Raw genomic sequence first — 27,276 nt, 5'->3', positions numbered from 1 at the left:
TTCCATTTCAATGACATATATATTTCGATTTATTTATCTGGCTATCAGTCATTAAATCATTACCCCAGTTCATGTTACATGTCATTAATTAAAAAATGTTGGCCAGCAAAAGGGAAAGAAAAAACAAACTAAAATTTAATAAACTAGAAGACACTAATTTACCAAAAATAAGCACACGATCCTTTGGTTTAATGGAACCAAGTCTCTCCTTTGTTGGAGGAGCTACGAGTTCAACTCTCACGACAGTTATTTAAAAATAATGAAATAAATAAATATTTACTAAAGTAAAAAATAAAAGGACCTGAGTGATCATCTGGTGAAGATAAATCATCTGCAAAAGTTAAAATAAAATAAGCGAAAACGTGTAAGATGGTAAGCTTGTAAGAAAAGTTTCTTGCTGTCATATTAATTTTTTACAAGCCCTACACCAATCCCACGAGGAATTAAGCAAAGAAAATTATGTTTTGTGAAAGATTTACAATGTAGCCGAAAGTTTTCCAAGGCAAGAGTGGAACTGAATACTTATAGAAACCCTAGCCTTCCTCGTCCACGTCGAAAAACGAATAGGGATATTCTTTGTTTCTGCTAGTTTTGGTTCTGAGACAGCCAGCTGCTCATACAACCTTGAAATTTCCGGTGGCTTTGATCATGTACATAAACCATAATTAAGGGATTTTAATTAAGTCGTAATTAAAATAACATCCACTTGTGAACTGGCTCCAAATGCATATGCTTATTAAAATGTTGAACCAATCATCTAATCTTCATTCACATCGCCACATATATATGTACCTGTACAAAACTACAAACTAATATCTTTTTTTACAACATCATCTTATTTTATAACAAAATCTTATCTGTTATTTGGCATTTTTTTGGTGCTTATTATGTCTAATAAATCCCCTACAGTGTGAAAATACTAATTTTTGGACAATAGCGATATTTTACACTTAATTCATCTTAACTACAGAAGAGATATTTTATCCTAAATTTATCTAAACTACATAAGGAGAATTCAAATTTGAGTGTAAAAGGGAATCATAGTACTCTAACCAATTTAGCTAAACTTGATTACTAGATATGATACTATTTTTTTAACACAAGCGATATGTTACAACTACAAAAAGAGTATTCAAACTTAAGTGTAAAGGAGAAACACAATTCTCTAACTTTTGTTTATTCTCGGACATGTCTTGCCCTCAAATTGACCGGTACAGTGACAATTAGTTTGGCTAAGTTGGCCATTTATGTTTTGTTAAAGTTTTTTTTGAATTGAGGACCTCTTGAATGTTACCTCGAATGTCTCTTTAACATTTGTTTCAAGTCTTAATATTATAATAAAGTTGCTATCATTTAGTCTATTCTTCTTTAAACAAATCTATTTTTCTTTCTTCATAGTCCAATTTCTAAGATGTACACTAAGAAATTATAAAAGGGACATAATGGATGATTTCCATACATTATTAAATTAATTACTTAAACCATCTGCGCTTCTCTAGATTTCTCTCCATAATCCTCTTCTTCATCGCCCTCTCATGATTCTTGAAAGGCTCCATCTTTATTTGTTTTCGATAAAATGTAATAACATATGGGCCAATGATAATCATGGGCCTTGGTTCCCATACTATGGAGCATAATCATGAGCCTTGGTTATTTCATTGTAAATGTTTGGGTTCGATTTTGAGAGGTTTACAAACACTTTTTTCGACTGCATTTGGGAAAATAATAATTTAGAGGTCGTAGAAACATTTTTTGGAAAAGCACATCCCAAACGATAGCTGATCTTCTTTTTGTTTTCTTCAACTTTCTAATTTTTTTTCCTTAATACGAAAATAAAATCTCTTCGATTCAGAATTCTTGAGCAGCTCTATACTACAAAACTTTTGCGGCGATTAAATTGAGACAATTATTTGAGTTAATATAATCTTTTGGAGTTAATATCTCTTTTTGTTTGCATTTGGTCCAATATCTTAGTAGATAGAGAGCTGAGTTCCCACTCATACGTCCCGATTTTGAAACTCTCATCTCTCTTGAATTATTGTAATAATTACGAACTCTTCCTCCCTTGATAATAATATATATATATATTTTTTTAAACCGTTCTGCCAAATAGATATTTTGTATTGAGAGTTAAGGATTGTATACAAAATAGAGTATATTATAAAATTCATAAAAAATAGATAATTAAAAAAAATGAAAACAAAAAACAAAAGCCACTTGGAAAATGGAATACGTTACAGCCCTGGTTTCCACACGTTGGGCCACTCTTATCCGCCCAACCCAACTAAAATTTGGCGCCCTGTTCTCTTCTATTCTTCTCTTTCTCAATTTTGCTTAGTTGTCGACCGTCTGCACCTACTTTACTGCAAAGCAGATAAATAAGCTAGCGGCTGCCAATTACCATGCCCATCATCTTCTCCACCAATACACCACAAGGTACTCTCTCTCTCTCTCTCTCTCTCTATATTATTTGTGTTCATTTTTTGCAAGATTAATTCATTAAAGCTACTTAGAATTATACATTGTATAAATTCCATACCAATTGTATTAGCTAAGTTCTACCAAACCTTTTTTTTTTTTTTCCTGTTTCTTCGGGTATTTTAGAAATTCAGCTAAAATTCAGCTTTTAGGTAGTGCAAAATTTCAGCTTTTGGGTAGTGAAAAAAGATCAGATTTTGGGTCTCCGTGCAATCTTCATGTAGTTTTAATGGAACTCCCTGGGCAGCCAAGTCTCTTACTTTTCATCTTGCGTCTTTCTAGTGTTTTAAATTTGTAGAGCTTGAGTAGTTAATTGATCGTGTTTTTGTAGTGCATTTTCAAAAATTTAGTCTGGAGTTCCTTAGAACTTTGTATAAAGTCCCTCGTCCAAACTAGAAATTCAAAATTCGAATTGCCTTTGTAGTCTTGAGAGTGGATACCGAATTGAACTGCGGTAAATCTCTGTTTTCGTTTATAATCTGAGGTTGAATAAAATTTATCACAAGAATTAGGCCAAATAAATGTATGAGGGCATTTAACTTCTGTGAAGGAGTAGCTGTCATAACATTTTTGAAGGGAATGGATTTCTGATTATTTACATTCCGGGGAAAGGGGAAAAATACCTCTGATATAATAAACTGTGTGCAGGCCAGAATTCGAAGTAAAATATTCTGAAGCATGGCGTTCGCTGGACGTTCGGTCTTCCTGTCCCATAAAGATAGTATAGGAAATGCTTGTATTAGGTTGGGACTTAAAAGTGATGAAAGGCTTCAGAAGGGAAGGATGGTTGGTTTTCATGTGGTTGTGAAATTTTCCACCCAGAGAAGAAAATCAAGATACTGCCAATTCATTAGTGCTAAAAGAAACTTTTCTGGTTTGGGTTCAAAGCGTTCTTCACTGCTCTCTAGCAGGACGGAGGAGGCTTTCTCAGAACAAAGCACGAAAACTAGTGAGCCCGAGGTAACTCGTGCAATATATCTGCAGTCTTGGTTTCTTTATGCAGAGTTGAGTGATGATTGACGTCTTTTTCTCTTTTTGCTTCCTCTTTGCAGATGGGACGCGCGATTGATTTGATGATTGAAGAAGTACTGAGTGTTATTAAAGAGTGGAGCCAGTTACATTTCATGAAAGTAGCTGGTTTACTGTTGTGCACTTTCATGGTCATCCCATCAGCCAATGCTGTCGATGCTCTCAAAACTTGTGCCTGCTTACTTAAGGAATGCAGGTAATTCATTCAAACAAGTTTGATCTTTTAGTCGTATCTTTAACATGATTTCTTCTGCGCTTCTTGTTTTCTATTATATATCCAGATTTTCTGTAGTTGAGTGTGTTATGCAGATCCGCCAGTCAAATTGTTTAGTTTGTTACTCAAAAGTCCATAAAATGGAATAAAGCTTAATTTTTTTTAATAAATGTTGGTTTAGGTTTTGGCTGATCATAAGACATAAGGAAACGGAAACAAGTGGATTTCTAAATTACATGTTCACTATGCATGTGTTATGGTTTTTCTCTTGGGTGGACACTGAAAAAGTTTAGCCTTTGTCCTTAATTGGATTACTGGAACACCTATTCATGTCAGGGTAGAACTTGCGAAGTGCATCGGAAACCCATCATGTGCTGCCAATATTGCTTGTTTGCAAACTTGCAATAATCGACCAGATGAGACTGAATGCCAGGCTAGTCTCTCTCTCTCTCTCAGTTTCAGCGGTGATAAAGTTTATACAGGAGAGAATTCTGGTGTCGTTAATTCTATTTATCTTCCTCATTTTTGCAGATTAAATGTGGTGACCTGTTTGAAAACAAAGTCGTAGATGAATTTAATGAATGTGCAGTGTCGCGAAAGAAGTGCGTACCTATGAAATCTGATGTGGGAGAATTTCCTATCCCAGATCCTGCTGCTCTTGTTAAAAGCTTTGATATGTCGAAGTTCAATGGAAAGTGGTTCATTACAAGTGGCTTGAATCCCACCTTCGATGTATTTGATTGCCAATTGCATGAATTCCATACAGAATCTAGCAAACTTGTAGGGAACTTGTCCTGGAGAATAAAAACCCCAGATGGTGGCTTTTTCACTCGATCAGCTGTGCAGAAATTCGTGCAAGACCCAAACCAGCCCGGCATTCTATACAATCACGACAATGAATATCTTCACTATCAAGATGACTGGTAATTCATGTCACGTCTATACCTTCTTATCTTGTTCCTGTTGGATTTCTCATGCTTCCATCCATTTATGTGGCGGTTTTGTTTCTCATTTGTTTTCTGCATAAACCCAAAAACCTTGTGAGAACACATGTATGACTTATGCAGGTATATTCTATCGTCTAAGATAGAAAACACACCGGAAGACTACATTTTTGTGTACTACCGTGGAAGAAATGACGCATGGGATGGATATGGTGGTGCTGTTGTATACACAAGGAGTTCAGTTTTGCCAGAAAGCATTGTTCCCGAACTTGAAAGAGCAGCTAAAAGTGTGGGAAGGGACTTCAGCAAGTTTATCCGAACAGACAATACTTGTGGACCTGAGCCTCCGCTCGTAGAGAGGTTGGAAAAGACAATTGAAGAAGGGGAAAGGACCATTATAGAGGAAGTTAAACAGATAGAAGGGGAAGTTGAAAAGGTTGAACAAACTGAGTTGACATTGTTTCAAAAGTTACTGGAAGGGTTTAACGTGCTTAAACAAGACGAGGAGAACTTCTTGAGAGGTCTTTCGAAAGAAGAGATGGATCTGCTGAGCGAGCTAAAAATGGAAGCTGGTGAAGTAGGAAAACTGTTTGGAAAAACTCTTCCGCTGAGGAAGCTAAGATAATTGAGTGCTATGAAACGGTCAGCTTCTTGCTTCTTGTTTATACTTTATACCATATTGTAATTTATTTATTTTTGCAGAATGTAAGCTGATATTACAGGTTATTCTTCTCTCGAGCTAGCTATATATGTTTCCAATTGGTTTTACTGGTTGGCAGAGTAAATTGTTCTAAAAGCTAATATACAAGACTATGTTGATCCATATATTCAACTTGGCAACTCCATACGTAAAACTCGTGAATGTAAGAGCGCGGAGGTAAGTTATAATCCTTTTCATGTCACCGCTCTGTGCAATCTACATTTGTTTCTCAATAATTGTAAAACCACTTAAAAACCCTTATAGTTTTTCTTTGATGCTCGCAAAATTAGTTTTTAGCCTTAATATTCTACTAAATATACATTTATTACTCAACAAATCATAAAATCACTTCCAAACGCCTAATAAATTTTTCCTTGATGCTCAAAGAAGATACTTGTAGAAAATTAAAAAAAAAATTGCAATAGTTACAAAAACATGGGTTTACACATAGTTTTTAGTCAGTTTTGTAAATTCGTATAAAAATCATCATTGAATCTATTTGTTTTCATCTTTGCGTCACCGTGAGGTTTTGAAAATTAATATAAAACTCTCCATTGATATTTGTGAGGATGGAACCCCCTTTTAGTACTGTTTTGAGCCTTACTACTATATTTTTCATATATATTTAGGTTTCAGTTTTAAATATTCTACTAAAGATACCCATAGGTAAATACATTAATTTCTTATCTGAAGCCAGCCATCATTAAGTAGGTTCTTTTGTTTGTTTCCGGTTTGTCTCTCTTAGTTTAAGGATATATGTCAATCAAGACGATACAGAAGTCTTCAAAATGAAGTATAATCGAAATCTTTATAAATAAATAAAAAAAGAAAAATAAATAAAGAGAGAAGCTAGCACATCATAAAATTCTTGGCCTCATGCGCCTTCTCCTTCTACCAAAGTACTTATGCATCTCAATAAGGACACCTTCGTAGCAATGCGTCTCGTTCGCTATCTTTGAAGGACAAAAGCCATGCATGGCTCGTCCATACAAAACAAAAAAAACAAAAAAAAAATCTCATGTTCATATGTATGTGCAAGTTAGAGACATTTTAGTAGTGATTGGATTGACATTTTTTCGATGTTTTAAAATCCTGCGATCCGTCGTTGTTTCTGTGTTGGTCTACAGAATCTTTTCCATCTTTCAGTACTGGTGGTAGTTGTGGTACTTTGCTGCTTCTGTTTTCCTGATCCTGATCATCTGTGCAAACACTTCCGGCTTCTGATGATTTTTCCTCGGTACTGCTATTGCCGCCTAATGTAACGGTAGCAGTCTCTTTTTGTGATGATTTTTTCTTTCTGCTAGTGGAAACGGTTTCTTCTGTTGACCCTCTGCTGCTGCTTCTAGAAGAAACACTTGCATATTTGGATTGACTGCTGCTCACTTGGTTTGAATTACCATCCAGATTATTACCACCCTTGCTGCTCTGGTCACTTGAATTAACACTGTCATTCCGTGATATCATGCTGCCCCTTGTAAATGAATGCCATTCTTTGGATTCTGTAACAGTTACGCGTTCATCTTCACTACCTTCACCTTCTGAAATGTCAACATTACGGCGGTTGCTCTTTGAATTTCTGATACTCTCCTGATCAGAAGCCTCCTGGTCTTCATCATCATAATCTCCTGCAGCATCAGAATTATCGTCTTCTGAATATTCGGAAACACATTCTGAATCATCATTGTTCTCTTCACGTTTTTCAGTTGGGGTTGGATCAGCTGGAAGAGGAGCAGGGACAGACTCAGGAGGAGGAGGAGTTGTGGAAAGAAAACTTAGAGTAGTCACAACGTCACTCATGAAGGGACGGACTGCTGCCTCCTCTTGCAAACACATGGATGCCATTGCAACAGCTTGATTTAGATCCCTTTCCGGGAACTGCTTGTTAAGAAGAGGATCTGCCATATCAGGATACTTTTTTGGGTCCCTGAATAAGGGTTGTGCCTGCTCACACACATGAAAGTGAGAACGAAGTTACACATGATGGTAATGGTGAACGAGAGTGAAAATCACTAGGTCAAGGGACAGAAACAAGGAGAGTGAAGAAGGAGAAACGGGAGAACCATTAGGTCAATTAAAGAGACGTATTAGATATGTGAAAATGATAAGATAATTACCCAAGATACTAGATTTTGCTCATCATTTGACCTTGTAGTGTCGACGGCTCTTCTTCCGGTAATGAGCTCCAGAAGAATAACTCCGAAACTGTACACATCCGACTTCATTGTGACTTCACCTGATCTAGAATACTCAGGAGCACAGAAACCATAGGTTCCCATCAATCTTGATGGTCCATGCATCTTATCTCCCTCAGGGCCAAGCTGGGCAAGTCCAACATCTGAGAGCTTTGGATTGAATTCTTCGTCTAACAAGATGTTCGAAGATTTCAAATCTCGATAGACAACAGAGGGATTGGCCTTTTCGTGCAAGTACTCCAGTCCCATAGCAGCACCATAAGCTATTTTAACTCGGGTGTACCAATCTAATGGCTTGTTATCTGGTCCATTGCCTGCACATAGTTTTGTTCATATCCAAGGTTAAGCAGCTGATAAAGGGGTTCTAAATCAAGAAACCAGTAGAAAAAGGGAGGGTTGCGCACGTACCAAGAACACGATCATCTAGAGAACCCCCGGATATGAATTCATACACCAAAAGTCTTTGATCTCCATCAGCACAATATCCAATTAGGTTAACCAGATTTGGATGGTGTAGGAGGCTTAGCGTCAAAACGTCCCCAAGAAATTCGTTCCCTTGCGTTCCATGTCTGTCTAGTTGCTTCACCGCCACCACCTATAACCAAGATTGGAAAACTCAGCCTCATAATTTCATTACTCATTAGCAAGTCTTCATTAAAACCAAATATGCAAGAGAAACTGAAAGTGTTTATAACCTGCCCGCTCGATTGAAGGGTTCCCTTATAGACTCTTCCAAATCCACCTTCCCCCAAAAGACATTCCTGCCGGAAATTCTTTGTTGCAGTGGCGAGCTCACGGAAAGTAAAAGTCTTTGCATTAATATCTTTTGGGTTAACTCCCCCGTTGGCCTCTGCAGGTTTTTGTTTCTTCAATTCTGCAGAAAAGCGATAGGGTTTTAGGCCCTTTCCAATACCTTTTGACAACATTGTCAATCATTGTTCTGCATTAGTTTCTACGTCTAGTGTATGACTGCCCTAAAAATATGGTCACGAGTCATGGAAAACCTCCTCTAAAACCTATTGAGAAACTTAAAAATTGTGAAGGCATTGTAATTTAGACATGCATTCATCTTTACGTGTAATATTTACGCAATTTCTGTTACGATCATACTTGATATTTTCAACCTTATACTTCACGTATACCTTTCATATGTATATGTCTTCATTTCATTGTTTCGAAATCATTTATAACCAAAGATCGAGAAAAATGAAAGAAAGAATAAAAACGAAGACTTACCTTGCGCGATAGGAGGAGGAGAGGAGGCATTCTCTAATCTCTTGTTGCTATTTGATCTCTTACTTCTCTGTGAACCGAAACACGGAAAGCAGCTCATGTCTTCCGACTAATCTTTGATATTCACAAACCTCCTTTCAACTTACAGAAGAACTTTGGCAAACGGTTGAATGCTTGCTAGATAATTCAGAATGTAGTTAAATATTACAACGCCAGTCTTTTTCCAGAAAATTAATCAAGTTAGCAAAAAGTTAAAAAGAAAAAAATGTAGGTCAAACTCAAAACTTGTTTGACAAGAAACAAACGAAGGCGCATAGAGGAGGAGGAGGAGGAGGAGGAGGAGGAGCGGATCAGGGTCCTCCGGGAGTATTGAAGGAGGAGGACCCCGGAGGTGGGGCGGGGTTAGCTAATTGCAGTTTGAAGGGGGAAAAAACCAAAAAAACTAACAACTTGGGAGAAGGAGAAATGGGAGGCAATGCATTTGCACGGTTTTGAGGGTTAGAAAATGAGAGATTTTTCGTTAGACTTCTCTCAGAAAAAGGTGGAGATGTGAGGGGATGTGTCTGGCCTTTTAAACCTATGGAGAGAAAAATGTGGGAATTTTATTGAATTTTAGTTAAAAGACAGGCTACAGATGGAGGGTTTACAGCCCAGGAATTTTTGTCAGAGTTATTTTAAGGACAGTAATCATTTATTGGGTTAAGTTCACTTAACTATCCAACCTTTTGGGATAGTTTTAAATTTGTCTTAATATTTAAAACATTTCAAACAGCTGCATAAAGTTTTAAAAATTGAATATTCGTTAGGCCACTACGTTAAGTGATGTCCTTAACAAGTATTGAAGCAAGATTTCACTCTCATGTCACTTGTACAAATCTAAATCCCGATACTGATTTCTTTTAACTAGACAAAGCATTTAACTTGGTTAAATGACATGGAAGTTGATGATTGGATTATTACTTAAACGTTAATAAACGTACTTATTCTTATTGGTGACACATTATTTAGTTTGTAAATTTTATTTTCAAATTTAATCTCTATAACATTATATATTTTTCAAGGACAAGGATTGTCTGCCCTCCCTGGTGCCCTCTCGTGCCCTCCTGTTTGTGTGGTCACGGTTAAGCCACGTCAACATTTTATATTACTATTCATTTTTGTCTTATTATCTCTATAAAAAAAAAAACAATATAAAATGTTGACGCGGTTTAACCATGACCATACAAAACAGGAGGACATGGAAGGGTACCGAAAGTGAGAGGGCAAAAAATCATTGTCCATTTTTCAAACCACATTGTACTTTTTAAGGGTGGAAATGCTTGAAAGAGACAATAAGAGAGAGAAAGTGAGAGTGGAAGAAAGGAAAAAAAAGTTTATTTAAAATTTTTAACATTAGAAAATTAAAAACATTTATAGGTGATGTTTAAATAAAAAATAATAAAATTTTATTTTATTAAATTACGTTATTGTCTAATTTTTTTTATTTATTAAAAACTTGACAAAAAAATTCTATTAACATATAATTTAGATATTGCAATAAAAGACTAAACATCTTTTCACCCTATAATTGACAAAAAAAAATTTATTAACATGTAAACTAGCATATGGGCATACACAAAGTGTGTGAATTTTTTTTTTATTTTTGTTTTTGAAATAGAAGGAGAGAAGAGTGATAGAGAATGTGAGAGTGGAAAGTTTTATTTATATTTTTAATTAATTATTTATTTTTTAATTAGAGATATGTTAGGATTATATGTAGGTGAGGCTTTGAAAACAAAAAGTAAAATTTGTTTGTGTGAAATTACATTTTTACCCCATATTTCTTATTCATGTTGTGTTTTAATTAGAGGGTTAAACTGATAATTTCATAAGATTTTGGTTGACAATGAGTGTTTTATTAATTAGTAGAGATATCACAATTGCCGTGTCTTATCTTTTCAGGTAATGCTATTCATACCATGTTTTTGTATCATATTTTCATATCATCTTAGGTAGCATTTGTTGTGGACAGCCACATCATTTGAATTAATCAGATTTTTAAATTTAGTTTATTATTTAATAAACTAATAATTAAGAAAAAATAGTTAGTTAAATAATGATTGTGGTATATAATGAACCCTTCTCCTTCATTTCCTTGAATTTTGCAAAATTTTCAAATAATGTGGCTGTGGTATAGAAATGTGGTATAAATAGCATTCCTCTATCTTCTCAGTCTCACCAACCTTATCTTTGAACCGACTATAATTAAGGGCTAAGCTTTCATCAGCGACATTAATTAAGGGCTAAGCTTTCCTCTCTATATAAACCACCACCACGTAGCAATCAGAAAACATATCAAAACAAATTACAAGAACCAGAAGAAAACACATGGATCTGCAGGCCTTGCCAGAAGGCTGCATAGCCACCGTTATCTCGCTGACCACGCCTCGAGACGCGGCCACCATGTCCTCGGTTTCGAGGAGTTTCAGGTCGGCAACGGAATCCGACTCCGTTTGGGGCAGGTTCCTTCCCCCCGATATCCACACTATCCTGTCCTCCTCGTCACCCTTCATGTCCGTACAGCCGCTGCATGTGTCTCCCTCCTCCGCTTCCAAAACCAAGAAGGAGCTTTACCTCGCTCTGTGCGACAACCCAGTTCTCATCGAACAGGGCAAGTTGGTAATTTCCTACTTTTCTCTTTATCTCTCTTGTTTTGTGGAATTTATTTGATTTTAGGAGCTTTTTGGTAATTATTTAGTTTTTAGTCTTCCGCTTTGTTTCTAAAAATTCAAGAAAATAGTTTTTATTTTTTTTTTTAATTTTAATATTTTTTTATACAATGATATGTTACATTTAGAGACGCGAAGCTCGATTAAGCCTCACAAAAACAATATCAAAATCGTCATTCATCCTTATGAAAGATTTTAAGCACGAATCTTTTATCTGAAAGTACCAAGTCTAAAACTTTGGGGGCGGGAAAGATCGTAAGTATTGTTGTTGGGCGAGGAGAGAGCGAGTAATCGGTGGGACCAAATAATTTGTGTACATTTGTTGGTGTGAATATTTAGAACAAGTGACCAAAGAAAGGCTAGAAAAACTGAGTTAGAAATTATAATGCATTCTATTGGTTTGGTTTGGTTTTTTTCTTTTCTTTTCTGTTCTCGTGTAGCGTTTTCTATCTCTCACTGCTCTAAGATCCTGAGTGTTAATTGGCATGATAATGCAGAGCTTTTCACTGGACAAATGGAGTGGGAAGAAATGCTATATGATAGCTGCAAGGGCCCTTTCCATCGTTTGGGCCAACACTCCTCAGTACTGGAAATGGATTTCTATCCCCGACTCAAGGTCTCTAAATTTCATTCTTTTTCCTTTTGAAGGAATTGTTACCTTATCAGCATTTCAAAATAGTCATCTGTTTTGCGCCCGTTCCTCGAAATTGAGGACTGCAGATGATTCCATGTTTTTATTGCATAAACTATGTGTTATGGTTGGTCATAGATTAAATTTTGAGTACAAGTTAACTATACTAAACGAACAGGTTTGAGGAGGTGGCAGAGCTTGTGGATGTGTGTTGGCTTGAAATCCATGGCAAAATTGAGACACGGATGCTGTCCCCATCCACCCTTTACAAGGCTTATCTTGTATTCAAGACGACTGTAGAGGCTTATGGACTCGAGCTCCACGCTGCGGAGGTCACAGTGGGTTTAATTGGGGAGATCAATGAGGCCCAAGACCAGCCCAGGGAGATCAATGAGGCCCAGTATCCGAAAGAGCGCAACGACGGGTGGCTGGAGATAGAGATGGGGGAGTTCTTCTGTGAAGAGGGTGAAGGTGGGGAGTTGGAGATGAGTTGCTTGGAGACAAATGGTCGCTGGAAGAGCGGCCTCATTGTTCAAGGGATTGAGGTCAGGCCCAAAAGGATGTAGAAGTCAAGTGGCGGTAGATTACTGTTTTTATAATTTCAAAATATTATAATTGAGCTATTTTCATATGCTAAATGTTGCAATTGAAGTGAGTCATGTCAATGTCCTTAGTCAATTGCTTCATTTGTTGTAATGTTTGTGTTCGATTGAGCACAAATGTTTGTAATCTTTGTGTTCAATTGCTTCATATGTTTAAACTTTTAGCATAATCTAATATACTGTTACAAACGATATTTTTACTTTAAGCTACATTAAACTTGTTCGCCGTTTAAGGAGAAAATTGTTGCACTGAAGTTACATTCTTTCCACTTTTCATTCAAGTTCATTCAAGCCGACAATGTTATTAAAACTATAGTATTAGCCACGATTACGTGAGCCTAAAAACAAAGGAAGACCACTTAACATGTTACTGCAAAAGTAAGTTCAAATATGTCAATGTATGGGTTTAGTTTATAACAAGTACCTAAACTTTTAAAAGTTGAATATTCGTTCGGCCACCAGCATTAAGTGATGACATTGACAAGTATTGAAGCAAGATTTCACTCTCACGTCATTTATACAACTCTAAATCCCCAAACCAATTCCTTTTAACTAGACAAAGTTAGCGTTTAACTTGGCTAAAAGGGATCGATTTGAGGATTCAAAACTCTAAAATGACGTGTTAGTGAAACTTAGTTCCAATATTTATCCATACTATCCCTTAAACATTAATGTCATCGTCAATTAACGGTAGTGATGTCTCACTTTACACCTATGACTAACGATGTATATTTTTCAAAACATTATGTAGTTATTTGGAATGCTCTAAAAAGTTGGAACAATTTAAAATTACCTCTAAAGATTAGATCATTATTCCTACTTAACCCTTATGTATTTGACTTTGTGTTGCCATTTTAGTTCCAACTCCATTTCTTCTGTATAACTGTTTTTAATTAGTAGTTTTTAATAAGATCTTTACACCTAAAAATGAGTAAGATAATTGGATTAGATACCTGTATAATTGTATTAGCAGTATGCTATATATGGGGGAGTGTATTGGTACTCTTCAATGCAATTTAAATCCGAATGAGAGTGTGATTGGACTGATGGGTGCCCTCTTAGGTCAAGGGAGCCTCATTAAAATAAATTTTACTTATAACACCTTAAGCGCTAATTGGTTATGTGTATAACGTCTTATCTTTTTTAACATAGAAAATAAGTATTGAAAAACTTTACTTTTACTCAATTTTCTTCAATTTTAATCCTAATTATTTAGTTATGATATAAATGGCCATTTAGAGTTCCCTTTAAAACGAAAAATCGAAGTGATTAACCAATTTAAGACTGGAATCGTAAAATCCAAACTCTAAATGATGATTCCCTTGCACTATCAATCGTGCTTTTCTGTAAATGAAATAAAAATTGAAGGGACTCGAGTAAAACTTGTATTCCACCTGTCAAGTTTTCAACAAGCCACAAAAACGACCTCTTAATCGTACCAAAAGGGACAACACATATGACGCCCATTCCTCAATGACCAATTCTTACCAACTAGACCAAGTCTTCTTAGGTATTTTCAACATATTTTTGACAAGTTTATATTATTAACTACTTTAACTAATGGTGTGGAGAATGAATTCCAAACGAACATAGAATTATTTTGGTGTTGTAATAAGAAAAAAGAGAAGATAAATATGATCTTGTTACATTAGTGCGGTGTGAGTTAAAAATTCTCCGGTTAGTGTAAAACTTTCTAAGTGCGGTTTGACATGACACATAGTGATTCTAATAGGAAATATGCAAAAAATTAATACACTATATGATCGTTTGACTTAATCCACATATGCTTAATATTTTCCTTTTAACATCTTACATTACTTTTGACTTTATATTGACGCAACAAGTAAACATGTGGGAGTGAAGTGTAAAATAGAAAGTACAAAGAAGTGTAGTGCGTTTCTGACTCTAAAGGCAAAGCAAAAGTGACGAAAGTGCAGAAGAGTAAAAGTACTGTGAGTACACGACTTGGTACAATAAGTGTCATAATATAAATACTTAAATATTTAAAAGAAAATTTTTAACTACTTGTATTAATACACTTTAGTGTGCCAAACCGTGTGCTCAACACACTAACAAATTTCTCGAGGGCCGGGGTACAAGGATTGTGACATGCGTGGTCGCAATTAGGGAGCACATGCAAACCAAACATGCTTGCTTCATCGTATTCATATTCTTCCCCCATCCTAATCTTTTTGTGTTGTATTAAATTTAAACCCTCTTCTTCTTTTTATTTTATTTTTTTCCCATCGTCATTTTCTTTGACAAAGAGATACTATAATCTGGTAAGGGATTCTCGAACTGGTAATTTGCTCAAAATCTGATTAGTCAAAGCCAAACTAAATGTAGTCCACTATGCCTGCTGATGAGAATAAAGCTCTTCTGTTTTTTTAACAACGATTGTCTACATTGAGGGATGAGGGCACTAAGTCTTACAACAGACTAACAATAATAGAGTTTATTTATCTTTGACGAGAATCAAACTTAAAATCTCTCGCTTACAAATAAAAAGGAATATTATTAACACTAAATGATGATACCTCACATTTTTTATCGAAATACTCTAAAGATTCTCGATAATTCCAACTTTGTTCCTCATTTTTCTGAAGACACCCACACCACCGTAAAGAAGCCAACGCCAAACAAGCCCCAATTTGACGGCCACCTGTCTCTGAATACTTACCTCTGTTATTGACATCGGCACGGCTGACAACTCCCATGCCGTTAGTAACAACTCACCACCTCAACTCATCCAACCAGATATCGCGTCTGTTGCGGAAGTTGTTGGTCATCACCATCCAACCCGTCCGTGGTAGGAAAGTCTGTCGTCCAATGCCCTAACTCTCCCACCCCGTCTCCAATTTCCTATTGCCAAACTTCACCAACCGTCCAAAATTCTAAATAGGGTTGAAGAAGTACGTGCAAGTTGTCGGGGATTGTAGAGAGAGAGAAGATACGGTGCCATGGTGAGAGGTTGGTTTTTTGCTTCAGATTTTCTGCGGTCGTTGGCTGGCGACACGTGAAATGGGGTGTTTGTATTTTCTTATCGTACAAATAGAAGTGTGAGATGTTTTCGTAAGATTACAAGGGTGTTAATAAAATTGTCCTTATTACCTTGTGACGGAATAAGATTTTTTTCGGATCCTCTTTATGGAAGTTCAGAGGATAAATCAATTGTGTTTGTTCATCATATATCATCATATATCGTGCGATTAAAAATTATTTTAAAATTTTAATTTAATATTAAATATAAATAGTACCTAACAAAAACTGACCGCACAATGTTATGATGTATGATAAACATAAATATGTCTATTCGGAGGATTCTGATACCTTTTTTCACAGCGGGAAAGAGAACCAAGACTTAACGGCTAAGCTTTCCTCTCTCTATAAATACACAACCAAACACCACGTAGCAACCATAAAACATGCGAAAACAAATTACAACGTATTTTTCAGTTACCTGAGGAACCCAAACTTAGGCAGTGGCGGAAACCAGGAGAACCAGTAGAAAACGGATGATGTCGGTGGCGGAGGAATCGCTGTGACGACGCCCGATCACATGGATCTGCAGGCCTTGCCGGAAGGGTGCATAGCCACCGTTGTCTCGCTTACCACGCCTCGAGACGCGGGCACGTTGTCGTCGGTTTCGAGGAGTTTCAGGTCGGCAGCGGAATCCGACACCATCTGGGACAGGTTCCTTCAACCCGATATCCACACGATCCTGTCCTCCTCGTCACCCGCCATGTCCGTACATCCGCCGCATGTGTCTCCCTCCTCCGCTTCCAAAACCAAGAAGGAGCTTTACCTCGCTCTATGCGACAAACCTGTTCTCATCGAGCAGGGAAAGTTGGTAATTTCACTACTTTTTCCCTTATCTCCTATTCTTTTGCGGGATTTATTCGAGTTTGGAGCTCGTTTTGATAATCATTTCATTCGCAGTTTTTAGTTTTTGAAAAAAAAAATTCGAAGTCTAGTGAGTTTGGCGCTCGTTCTTGTTCCACAAGTACAGGAAAAAAAAGTGGTACAATATTCAGTTTGACATGCAGATGGTCGAAGGAATAGCTTTAAAACTGCTAGTGTTCAATTCTTTTTAGCATTAGAAGAAATACGAAGAAAGGCTAGAAAAAAAAAAAAACTAATAGAAAGGGCTTAAAAACTTTGAGTTTTAATGATAAGAACAAAATAAAGGGTAAATTAAATAGTACCATGATTGATTTTTTAGTGTAAAAATATGGTTTTTCGTTAAAATGAACAGTACCGTATGTTTTTCGTTAAAATTTCCTAGAAAAAATGAGTTAGAAATTGGAACGCATTCCCTTGGTTTAAGGTTTATGGATTTGAGCAACAACCTTTGGAGGTCTCAGTCGGTTTAATTGGGGAGGAGCCCACGAAACACGATGTTTCTGGACCCTCAGAGAGGCCTTGGTTCCCAAGGACCCGGCTTTCCCCTGGCCGGGCCTCTGCGTATCAGCGTCTTCAACCGGAGACACATTGTGGGAGTCCAAGATTTTCAGCTCAGAGAGATCGAGGTCAACGAGGCCCAGTACCCGAAAGAGCGCAACGACGGATGGCTGGAGATAGAGATGGGGGAGTTCTTCTGTGAAGGGGGTGAAGGTGGGGAGTTGGAGATGGCTTGCTTGGAGGTTAGGCGTATACACTGGAAGGGTGGCCTCTTGTTTCAAGGGATTGAGATCAGGCCCAAAAGGATGTAGAAATCAAGTGGCAGTAGATATTGTTGTCTCTGTAATTTCAAAATTATTGTTGAGCTTGTAATTTAGAACCAAAAAGGTATTTGCCTTATTGGTTTTTAAAAGTTTAGGAGGGAGGAGGCTACCTCAACCTGCGAGGCCACCTCATAAGTTCATAACATACTACTATCATGACCGTAGCCTTGCATATTATTTATGAATGAGGTTTTTGGTTTTTATAGATCACTTACTACGATCATGACATATTATTATCATGATTGTAGCCAATTACTCCATTATTGTAATCTTTGTGTTCAGTACTATTGTTGACTCTAAAAATTACAAAACCTACGTGGCGCGCAGGCCGAGTAACTAATGAGCTAACTACGTCCTTCGGTTGAATGCGGGGCGTGCCAACTCGTCGGCCGAGCCCGGCCGAGGAGTAAAATCTGATGTAGTCGCGTTGAGCGCGCTGTTGACTTCTGTATCTTGCGATTGCGACCGAGGAAGGAACGCTCTCGGTCTCTGGATTCTATAGCCTGAAGACAAGGCTACTAATTCTACGGAGTTCACGAATCGTCGAAGCCTGATTCGGCCACTGTGATTATATTCGTAAGAGTATAAGCACGCCAAATTGAGACCAAACTATACGGGCACAGGTACTCGAATGTGATATATGTCTTGATGGTAAACGTAGTTCGGCCGTCGGAATGCCGAACCCTGAAACTTACTTGCGAATATCCAATCATAAACTCACTCGGCCTCCAATGCGCCGAGCAACGCAATACGTAACACCCAACTATGCCGAAACGGCTTAGTAAGATGACCTCTACCAACAAAGGTTCAAAAAACCTCTCTCGGCCGAGACTTAGATAGATAATCGGTCGACCTCGACGCAGTGCTGTTTATCCAAACTGAAGGTGTTTCTCGGTCGGCTGATTCTGCGGCAGCAGTGCTGTTTATCCAAACTGAAGATGCTCACCGGTTGCTTCCACAGTGCTGTTTATCCAAACTGAAGGTGTGTCGGCAGGAAAAGAAAAGGAAAAATCTCAAGGTGTTTGAGAGAATTTGCGCAGGGCAATTGTATGCTGATGTTGAAGGTCCTTTTCATTGTGTGAATTCTTGTATTTATAGCACCCGTTCCCTGAAACCGATTTGCACTCTGATTCGGATTGGGAGTCCTTATCCCATTTCACCTCTAACTCGAACATTCCCACTCCTACTGGGATTCCGAATTTTCCTCCTTTTGAGGCTCGATTCCTTGCCGGTCGAGAATCCTGGTCGCACCAGGATTTCCTCGACCCTTTCTACTCATCTGGACTACTCAGGATAGGATTTGGCTGACCCTGCTGGTTGGCCCGGGTTTCATTATTCGGCCCATAGCATCTGTCATCACCTTGGGCCGAGCACATCTCGCTGCTCGGCCCAACCATAGTATTTTGGGCCCAAACAACTATACAAATATAAAACTATCGGTTTCACGAAAAAGCCAAGACTTGTGACGATTGAGCAAAAATCTTTGTTGTATCTCTGTGTTCAATTGCTTCTCTATGTCTTTAAATTTTTCATCGTAGCATAATCAAGTTTACTGTTATAAACAATAACATTACTTTAAATTACACTAAAAGAAGAGGACATTATGAATTTTAGACGTTTGAATTCACTAGAATAATTCTTCAATTAGAATCCCAGTTTAGATTACTAAATATTGATCATACACTGTATGCTTGGTTCTAACCTTTGATCTCTAGCTCTTCTCAAACGCAATAATATCTAAACTATAGTTCCAAAAAAATAAAAATAAAAACTATAGTTTGGGTCGCATATTGTCAAACATCTCAAAAGCACTTAACATGTTACTGCAAAAGTAGGTTCAACCAAATACAATGTGAAGATCTTAAAAAGATGGAAGTCGCATCCTCTCCAAATTTATTGTCCAGAGCTAACAAATCGAGTAATTCAAGGAAAGAGATTCGAACTTTTAGTTTGTGTGAGGTAGACAAATAGAATGGGCTAACGGATGCCGTAAAATTTAAAATGAGTGGTTTGAATTTTTTTGATGGATCAACAACACACTACTAATCAATACTATATTATCTCCAATTAACTTAACCTACTTGCTACACCAATTAATTAATTACTTTTATACAAGTACTAGTTAATATTAAATTCATTTAAAATTATGAGAAAAAGAAAAGGGCGAAATATAAATTTATGATATTTTTATATATATTTCTTTGACAAAAATATTTTTTAATTTTTGTTTTTCTTGAGTGAGAAACACAAATAAGGACAGTTTTGTTTTGTTGTCAGTGGGTCGTAAAACCCAAGACGAAAGTGTTCTGTCAAGTTTTGGTCCATCTCCTCCTACTCCTCCTCCTCGAGTTGCCAGACTCCACCAAAGGAGCTTAGAGAACGAAGACGACCCAAAAGCGAAAAAAAAGCACTTTCAGCAGAAGCAGCTTCCCACTCTCACCTCCACCAGGTTTTCCATTTCTTCCTCCTTTTCCTTCTCTAATTTTCTATTTTAATATCACATATTTTTATTATCCACCGCATCCCACAGAACTTCAAATAGAAATTAATGCACAAGTTGTCGATTTTAATGGGTTTGTCAATGATTGCTGAAAAGGAGAAGAACCCACTTCGTAAAAGTGCTTATTTGAAAAGCCTTTTGGGGTATTGGGATCTGAGGATTAGTGTTTGGATCCGTTCTGAGATTCCCGAATTGTAATTTGGAAAAAAAGTTTGGGAATTTCTGGTTGCTAATTGTTGTTTTTGTAAAATTTCAAGTCTTGGGTTTGAGTTGGGAATAATTTTGGGGGCAGAATGCTCTATTTTGATTTATTGGGTTATCGGTGATTTTAGTTTTATGGTGTTGTAAGTTAATCACCAGTAAGTCGGTGACTCAAATGGCCACATGGATTGTTCCGGTGACGTTTTCCTTTTGTGCAGTCGAGTCGGGTCTTAGGGTTCTTCAAATTCAACCTACATTGTGTTGGATAAGACTGTTCTTAAGCCACGCTTTTCGGTTTCTGTCTTTGCCGTCAGTCTGAGGATGATGGGGTGAGAAATGTGCGAGGTGTTAGCGCTACTAAGTAGTTTAATCGTGTCATCCGTAGATTCTGTAGCAAATGAAAATTGAGTCTGCTACGGGAGCAAGAGTGATGGGGAGTTTTAGTATCATCAAAATGGATTACCCCTCATTTGAATTGCTTGTTGGATGTGGCTCCAACACAAGTAATCTTACTGGTAGATTCAAAGTTTCACAATTATGCCAATAAGCGAGTTTTTTCGTGTATTCAAAATTTGTTTAATAGTTGATGCCAGTCATTAATAAAATTACTCATGTTTTTTATTTATTTATTTTTTTTTGTTTCACAGGTGTGGTAATAATGTTTCTTTCCCTGTAAAAGAGATAATTCATCAACACCAAAGGGTCAAAGGATATACCTTGAACTGTTCTTATCCTATATTAAAGGCGCCCTTCGCTGATGATTATTGATTAGTCAGGACTGGTACGATTCTTTCCATTTGAGTTTCCTGTTGACCAGTTATGCACACACACACACATACAGAAAAATGCTGCCTTCTTGATCTTGTGTTCCCGTGCTGTGTCCATATATAACAGGAGGTCTCATGAAGTGCAGTGTTTACAACACAGCCTTTCTGGAGAATTATCAATCTGTGTCTGGATGAGGGGAACTGTTAGAATCATGTGACACTTCTGCTACCGTCGTGGATACATGGAAGATCATTCGTTAGCTGTGCAGAACGATTCTGTTGCCTTGACGGAATATGCTTTAGACTTGGCTATTGGGCAAGAATTTCCTGATGTTGAAACTTGCAGAAGAAGATTGAAGAACATTGCTTTGGTACAACATTTTGATCTTCGTATAGTGAAATCAGATCGCAGCCGGTTTATAGCCAAGTGCTCCAAAGAAGGTTGCCCATGGCGTGTCCATGTGGCAAAATGTCCCGGAGTTCCAACCTTTACAGTAAGAACCCTGCATGGTGAGCATACCTGTGAAGGAGTTCTCAACCTTCATCATCAGCAAGCATCAGTAGGTTGGGTTGCTAGGTCTGTAGAAGCACGGATTCGGGATAACCCACGGTATAAACCAAAAGAGATCCTGCAAGATATCCGTGATCAGCATGGAGTTGCTGTTTCTTACATGCAAGCTTGGCGTGGCAAGGAACGTAGCATGGCAGCACTTCATGGAACTTTTGAAGAAGGGTATCGCCTTCTTCCTGCATACTGTGAGCAAATAAAGAAAACCAACCCTGGAAGCATTGCTTCAGTTTTTGCCACTGGACAAGAAAATTGCTTCCACCGTCTCTTCATTTCTTACCGTGCATCAATCTATGGGTTTATACATGCTTGTAGGCCACTTTTGGAACTTGATAGAGCGCACCTCAAAGGAAAATACTTGGGTTCCGTACTTTGTGCCTCAGCTGTTGATGCTGATGATACATTATTTCCTCTGGCAATAGCTATCGTTGATGTGGAAAGCGACGAAAATTGGATGTGGTTTATGTCAGAATTGCGAAAGCTTCTTGGAGTAAACACTGACAACATGCCTAGGCTAACAATACTCTCTGAGAGACAGAGGGGTGTTGTAGAGGCAGTGGAAACTCATTTTCCTAGTGCCTTCCATGGTTTTTGTCTGCGTTATGTTAGTGAAAATTTTCGTGATACCTTTAAAAATGCAAAGTTGGTGAATATCTTCTGGAATGCTGTTTATGCTCTCACTGCGGTTGAATTTGACAGCAAGATTGCAGAGATGGCAGAGATCTCACAAGACGTGATACCATGGTTTCAACACTTCCCTCCCCAACTTTGGGCTGTAGCATATTTTGAAGGAGTGCGATATGGCCATTTTACTCTCGGTGTTACAGAGCTGTTGTATAATTGGGCTCTTGAATGCCATGAGCTCCCTATTGTGCAAATGATGGAGCATATTCGTGATCAGTTATCATCATGGTACAATGACCGCCGGAATATGGGAATGAGTTGGACATCAATTCTAGTACCATCTGCTGAGAAACGGATTCTAGAGGCAATGGCTGATGCTCGATGCTACCAAGTACTTCGTGCAAATGAAGTCGAATTTGAGATTGTGTCTACTGAGCGGACAAATATCGTGGATATACAAACTCGCGTGTGCTCATGTCGCCGTTGGCATATATATGGTCTACCTTGTGCACATGCTGCTGCTGCACTTATGTCCTGTGGACACAATGCCCATTTGTTTGCTGATCCTTGCTTCACAGTAGCAAGTTACCGAGAGACCTATTCGCAGCTGATTCATCCTATTCCGGATAAGAGCTTATGGAAGGAGCCAGGCGACGGAACAGAGGGGGGAAGCACCAGTGTTGATATCATGATACGCCCACCCAAGACTCGGCGGCCACCTGGAAGACCCAAGAAGAAGGTCCTTCGTGTAGAGAACTTCAAGAGGCCGAAGAGAGTTGTTCAATGCGGTCGCTGCCATATGTTAGGACATTCTCAAAAGAAATGTACCTTACCAAATTGACCTGAATTAGACTGTTTAAAATCGTTCTTCAACCTGGATTTTGGTTCCTCTTTTCCTTTCGTTGTTCTAAAACGCTGTAGAATCAGTTGTGTTGTAGTAATGTTAATGTCTGTTTTAATTTTAACTACTCTAGTTGCGAAACGAGGATTTGGTCTGTTTTTTGCTTTCTTCTGCACAGTACAATCTGTTTATCTGTTAGATCGAATCATAAATGTCCAGGCATAAGCATTTCTCGGTTCTATCGGCATAAACTTCCGGTGAATTGCTAAACGCTGCAACTTCATTGTGTCCGTTTTCGGTTTAGCTGTGTTTTCTGGTATGGATTCTGCAATTTACAATTCTGTTTCATTTGAGAGTTAATAGAGATGGTGGTAACATGAACATTAACTTTGTCCAAAAACGTTTCAACCTTGCAATAGGTGTGAACAAACAGCTATCATCGAAAAATATCGTACAAATCCAGACTTAGAACCATTGTAATCAGCTCAAATTGGGTTCAAATTCACGCGACTGTTACAGAAAATAGGTGTAGCTGCGTCGAGTATCATCCATTTTCTTTTGTATTTGAGCATCAACAATCGAAAAATGACGAAATCTAAATTTGGTAAGAGAATTGAATGCTAAGCTTCAATTTGAGAAGTGATTATAAGATGTGTGTAAGCTTCTCTGCCTCGAAGTTAGATGAACATATTGGGTAGGGGCCTCACCGCCATGAATGCGTCCACCATCTGAAAAATAAGCAAAAACATTTCCGTAAGTCCTTCTAAGTCATAACCGGGGTTTCATAAACTCAACATGTTTGCTTTCCAAAATCACGCAGCACGCAGAGACAAATAACAACTTACAGGACGGCCAATCATCTAAAAATGCTAGAAAAGCTTACCTCATCAGTCACAGCAGCCCTAGCCCTCCGATGTCTTTCTACCATTTCCGTCAAAACTTCAACAAGCAGTTGCTTCACTTCACCTGTTAGCATGCGCCCGGAACCATACTCCTAATAGCACCCCAAGTGAAGTAGCTAAAAGAGGATGTATAATATGTGGACATAGAAAACAGATAAATTCACTGGGGTGATGAGTCTCACCTTCTGTATCTCTTCGAGTTTATCATCGTCGTCTAGGAAAAAGCTTAGATATTTGAATGGAATATCTACCTGAATAGTTTCCAGAAGATAAATTAATTCCTCAATAAGTTACAAGGCACCAACAAGTACTAACAAAGAAATCTCATAACACGAAATCCAATTGGCGTGAACTGTCTACTGGTAAGCAAATTTGCCTTCTTGCTCAGACAACCTATACTGCGGAAAGAAGGTAGCACATCCAGCAACAAATACACTCTCATGCCAATCGGGAAGGGCACATTTCTATTACTAACATGTGAGACAATTGAAATACCTCGAGATTTGCCCCAAGCTCTCTATGTTTCTCGACTGAATCTTGTCCACCAGAAAATGCGTACCTGTTGATCTGCATATACACACAAGTTCTTTGTTTTAGGTTAATCTTGAATAACTTTTGGACCATTTGGATTGTGATTTTCAGCTAGAAAGATTGGTACTGTGAGACTACGGCAACATCAAATGCAAACCTTGTTCTTAATTTCCTTTGCAGAATCAGTTACATATATGGCAGAATTTGGATCACTAGCTGACATTTTTCCAGTCTCTCCCTGCAAGTATCCACATTCCAGAAAAGGTATCAGAAATCACATCATAAGCTACACACATTAAAACATAAGATCATTAACATACCTGCAGGGCAGGGAAGAAAGAAGACTCGATCAATGCAGGCTTGTGATATCCAATTCGTGGAGCAACATCTCGTGTCATTCTAAAATAAGGATCCTTGACAAATCACAAACAAATAAACCATGGTATTAGAAAATAAACAAAAGAAAGAAAAACAACGATAAATCAAATTGACTAGCACAAAGTTATTAAAACTATTTGATACTCTTAAATGGTGCAGTGCAGCATTTAAAGGTAAGGTGGTCCCGTAGAGATTTAGCCAAGGGGAAATATACACGTATATCATATATGAGAATTATCCATATCATGCATACCTGGTCAATCGCGCAAGGTATTAAGCAACAAAGATTATCTTGGCCAGGGAAGAGATGTGGAAATGAACTTGGAAATGATGGAACTGCCTGCATTAAGACACGACCATATTGGATCTCTTTATTATGTACCCCAGCACATTTTTGCATCCTTATGTCATCTTACATAGTCACATAACCGATACAGAACATCAAACTGAAGGTTTCAGAAAAATCAATATTCTTTCGACTTGGACTAAGCAATGCATTGTTTTCCTTATATGATGGAAAATATGAAAGATCAAAGATGTTCACTGGTGAAAGAATTGTACAGTTGACCGGCAGCGAGTCAACGATAAGAGCTCATAGGAAAGAGAAAGCACTTGTTGAGCTAAATCAAACTTACAGAAGGTGAGGTTTCAGTGAAGATATAAAAAGAAAACAGATATTCGCTCAGTCATTTTGTGGAACTAGTCAGTAACAACGAACAATAATTAAATAATTCTTCATATGATAAGCAGCATAGCCAAGAAAATTACCTGCACAGGTGGAAAACTAACTTTTCCTATGTGATCTTCTCCAGTGAAACCAAAGATACCAACAACCTGGATATCAAAACCGAAATTCACAAAATTATAGCAAAAACTCCAACTAAGATGTATACAAAGCAAATATTTCGCGATGGGGGGAAAAGTTCACCTTATTATATGTTACACACTTTCCAACCTTCACCATATTCTTGTAGAAGGCACTGCACAGGAAATTACGCATGAACTCAGTAAGCAAGTGTTACAACACAAGCGCGCGCGCACACAAATTATCCATGATAGAATCAAACCCTGCTAGGTTTTCCTAATTATTATTGTATCTTGTCAAGCAGTTTGCAGCCAACTAAATTACCAAGGGCATATCATTCTGGTTTGATAAAAATGGAACCTCATGTAAGTGTCAAGCAGTGTCAACAAACAAAAGGGTTTCCATAAGATCCTAAAATCTCAAACCCTTCCAACATGGGCAGAGAAGCAAATAGCTTTTGTAACCCACTTAAACCGTTGATAAAAAATTGAAGCATAAACTCATATACATATCAATACAACGCAATATTAACTTCATACGCAGTTAAGCCTACATATCTGTTACTTACCCACCAACGAAGTCAAAATCGGAGAAGATGAAGGTTTTTGATATGTCAAAACCACAAGCAATAATGTCTTTAGCATTCTCCCTGGCGAGTCTCTGGCTCTCTTCCACAGTCAGATTTTTCCACATGCACTTCTCATCGTCGGTAAGTTGTACAACAAGCGGAACCTTGAATACCTCTTGCAAATATCTGCATAAATAATTCAATTCATAAACTTTTCAAAATCTACTTCACATCGGGCACGCGAGCAATACCAATTCCAACACAAAGCACAGAGATACCGATGATCACACTCACGAAAACCCGAAAAGATAAAAAATTTCAGAAAAGACCAACATCAGATAATCAGAAAACAATGCAGTGGGAGCTTACTTAGTGAACATGAAGGGGATAAGATGCCCCAAATGCAGAGCCTCGGAGGAGGGCCCTCGTCCAGTGTACAAATAGAACTTGTCTCCCCTCTCGTAGGCATCCAGAATCTCATTCAAGTCCCTGCATTTCACATAAACTCGAAATTCGACCCCCAATTCAACTTTTTGCAATTTTTCCAGAAAAAAAAATGAAAACTTAAGAGAGAGAGAGAGAGAGGGACCTGTGGGCAAAGAAGACGCCGCGGCGGAGGAAGACGTGAGGAGGACGGCCGGTGAGGCGGTGGATGCGGTCGACGAGCGACTGGTCGATTCTCTGGCAGCCGAACTGGTCGATGAGCTTATCGTAGTCGATTTTCCCGCCACCTTTGGCCGACACCATCCATGGATTCACTACCTGCTCCTCCTCTTCCTTCTGTTCTGGTTCTGCCTCTCCCTCTCTTTTCTCCATCGTCACTCTCTCTCTCTCTCTCTCTCTCTCTCTCTCTCTCTCTCTTTCTCTCCGGCGTTCGCTCACTGTCTGAAAAATCGGCGGCGTCTTCTTCTTCTTCCTTTCTTTTTCTTCGGAGGGTATTTTGGTGTTTTCATGGATTTTATCTCCATGTTCTGTAAGCTTGTTATTTGTTTATGTGCCCCTGTATTATTACCAAAATTTCACTTTCCTCTCTAAAATTTTAATTGTGCGATTTGGCCCCATGTTCTTTCATTTTGTGCCCGGCATATCAAGATTTTTTAGTGCACTCTAAAAAAGACGGCACACTACATGTTATA

General features: G+C 38.0%; 6 protein-coding genes across 7 annotated transcripts; 4 read left to right on the top strand and 2 right to left on the bottom strand.

The window, feature by feature from the left end:
* The first annotated feature begins 2,279 nt into the window (after positions 1-2,279).
* Positions 2,280-5,433, top strand: LOC103968091 (violaxanthin de-epoxidase, chloroplastic). The gene is made up of 6 exons (XM_009381424.3): positions 2,280-2,436; positions 3,127-3,438; positions 3,531-3,703; positions 4,058-4,154; positions 4,253-4,644; positions 4,789-5,433. Exons 2-6 carry the CDS (start codon positions 3,157-3,159, stop codon positions 5,288-5,290), a joined length of 1,446 nt encoding a protein of 481 aa, XP_009379699.2. The 5' UTR covers positions 2,280-2,436; positions 3,127-3,156; the 3' UTR covers positions 5,291-5,433.
* A 197-nt stretch (positions 5,434-5,630) lies between these two features.
* On the bottom strand, positions 5,631-9,688 carry LOC103968092 (probable serine/threonine-protein kinase PBL25). The gene is made up of 5 exons (XM_009381426.3): positions 8,794-9,688; positions 8,253-8,431; positions 7,966-8,152; positions 7,480-7,871; positions 5,631-7,306 (listed from the first exon to the last, which is right to left on the bottom strand). Exons 1-5 carry the CDS (start codon positions 8,888-8,890, stop codon positions 6,416-6,418), a joined length of 1,746 nt encoding a protein of 581 aa, XP_009379701.2. The 5' UTR covers positions 8,891-9,688; the 3' UTR covers positions 5,631-6,415.
* A 1,347-nt stretch (positions 9,689-11,035) lies between these two features.
* LOC125468114 (F-box protein At2g02240-like) lies at positions 11,036-12,925 on the top strand. Its single transcript, XM_048568268.1, has 3 exons — positions 11,036-11,448; positions 11,996-12,114; positions 12,308-12,925. The coding sequence occupies exons 1-3, from the start codon at positions 11,158-11,160 to the stop codon at positions 12,693-12,695; spliced, it is 798 nt and encodes a 265-aa protein (XP_048424225.1). The 5' UTR covers positions 11,036-11,157; the 3' UTR covers positions 12,696-12,925.
* Positions 12,926-16,060: 3,135 nt separating this feature from the next.
* LOC103968093 (putative F-box protein PP2-B8) lies at positions 16,061-17,608 on the top strand. Its single transcript, XM_048568294.1, is given in 3 exon segments — positions 16,061-16,674; positions 17,059-17,129; positions 17,131-17,608. Coding segments are annotated over 3 exon segments (768 nt in total). The 5' UTR covers positions 16,061-16,290; the 3' UTR covers positions 17,444-17,608.
* A 2,120-nt stretch (positions 17,609-19,728) lies between these two features.
* LOC103968090 lies at positions 19,729-23,080 on the top strand. Of its 2 annotated transcripts, none has more exons than XM_009381421.3 (3): positions 19,729-19,904; positions 20,804-20,937; positions 21,070-23,080. In XM_009381421.3, the coding sequence occupies exon 3, from the start codon at positions 21,166-21,168 to the stop codon at positions 22,954-22,956; it is 1,791 nt and encodes a 596-aa protein (XP_009379696.2). In that variant the 5' UTR covers positions 19,729-19,904; positions 20,804-20,937; positions 21,070-21,165; the 3' UTR covers positions 22,957-23,080. The 2 variants fall into 2 exon arrangements, with proteins under 2 accessions (XP_009379696.2, XP_009379695.2); XM_009381420.3 differs by having other exon boundaries at positions 21,051-23,080.
* Positions 23,081-23,320: 240 nt separating this feature from the next.
* Positions 23,321-27,078, bottom strand: LOC103968088 (tryptophan--tRNA ligase, cytoplasmic). Its single transcript, XM_009381419.3, has 12 exons — positions 26,730-27,078; positions 26,510-26,629; positions 26,141-26,326; positions 25,696-25,747; positions 25,536-25,601; positions 25,021-25,107; positions 24,710-24,802; positions 24,547-24,627; positions 24,354-24,425; positions 24,041-24,109; positions 23,840-23,950; positions 23,321-23,684 (listed from the first exon to the last, which is right to left on the bottom strand). The coding sequence occupies exons 1-12, from the start codon at positions 26,954-26,956 to the stop codon at positions 23,634-23,636; spliced, it is 1,215 nt and encodes a 404-aa protein (XP_009379694.2). The 5' UTR covers positions 26,957-27,078; the 3' UTR covers positions 23,321-23,633.
* Positions 27,079-27,276: the final 198 nt, after the last annotated feature.

Source organism: the organism of the source record quoted next, unplaced genomic scaffold (assembly GCF_019419815.1).
Source record: "Pyrus x bretschneideri cultivar Hongxiangsu unplaced genomic scaffold, Pyrus_bretschneideri_v1 Contig48, whole genome shotgun sequence".
Taxonomy (NCBI): domain Eukaryota; kingdom Viridiplantae; phylum Streptophyta; class Magnoliopsida; order Rosales; family Rosaceae; genus Pyrus; species Pyrus x bretschneideri.
The sequence above is the reverse complement of the archived record's forward strand: the minus strand, read 5'-3'. Positions and strand labels throughout refer to the sequence as shown.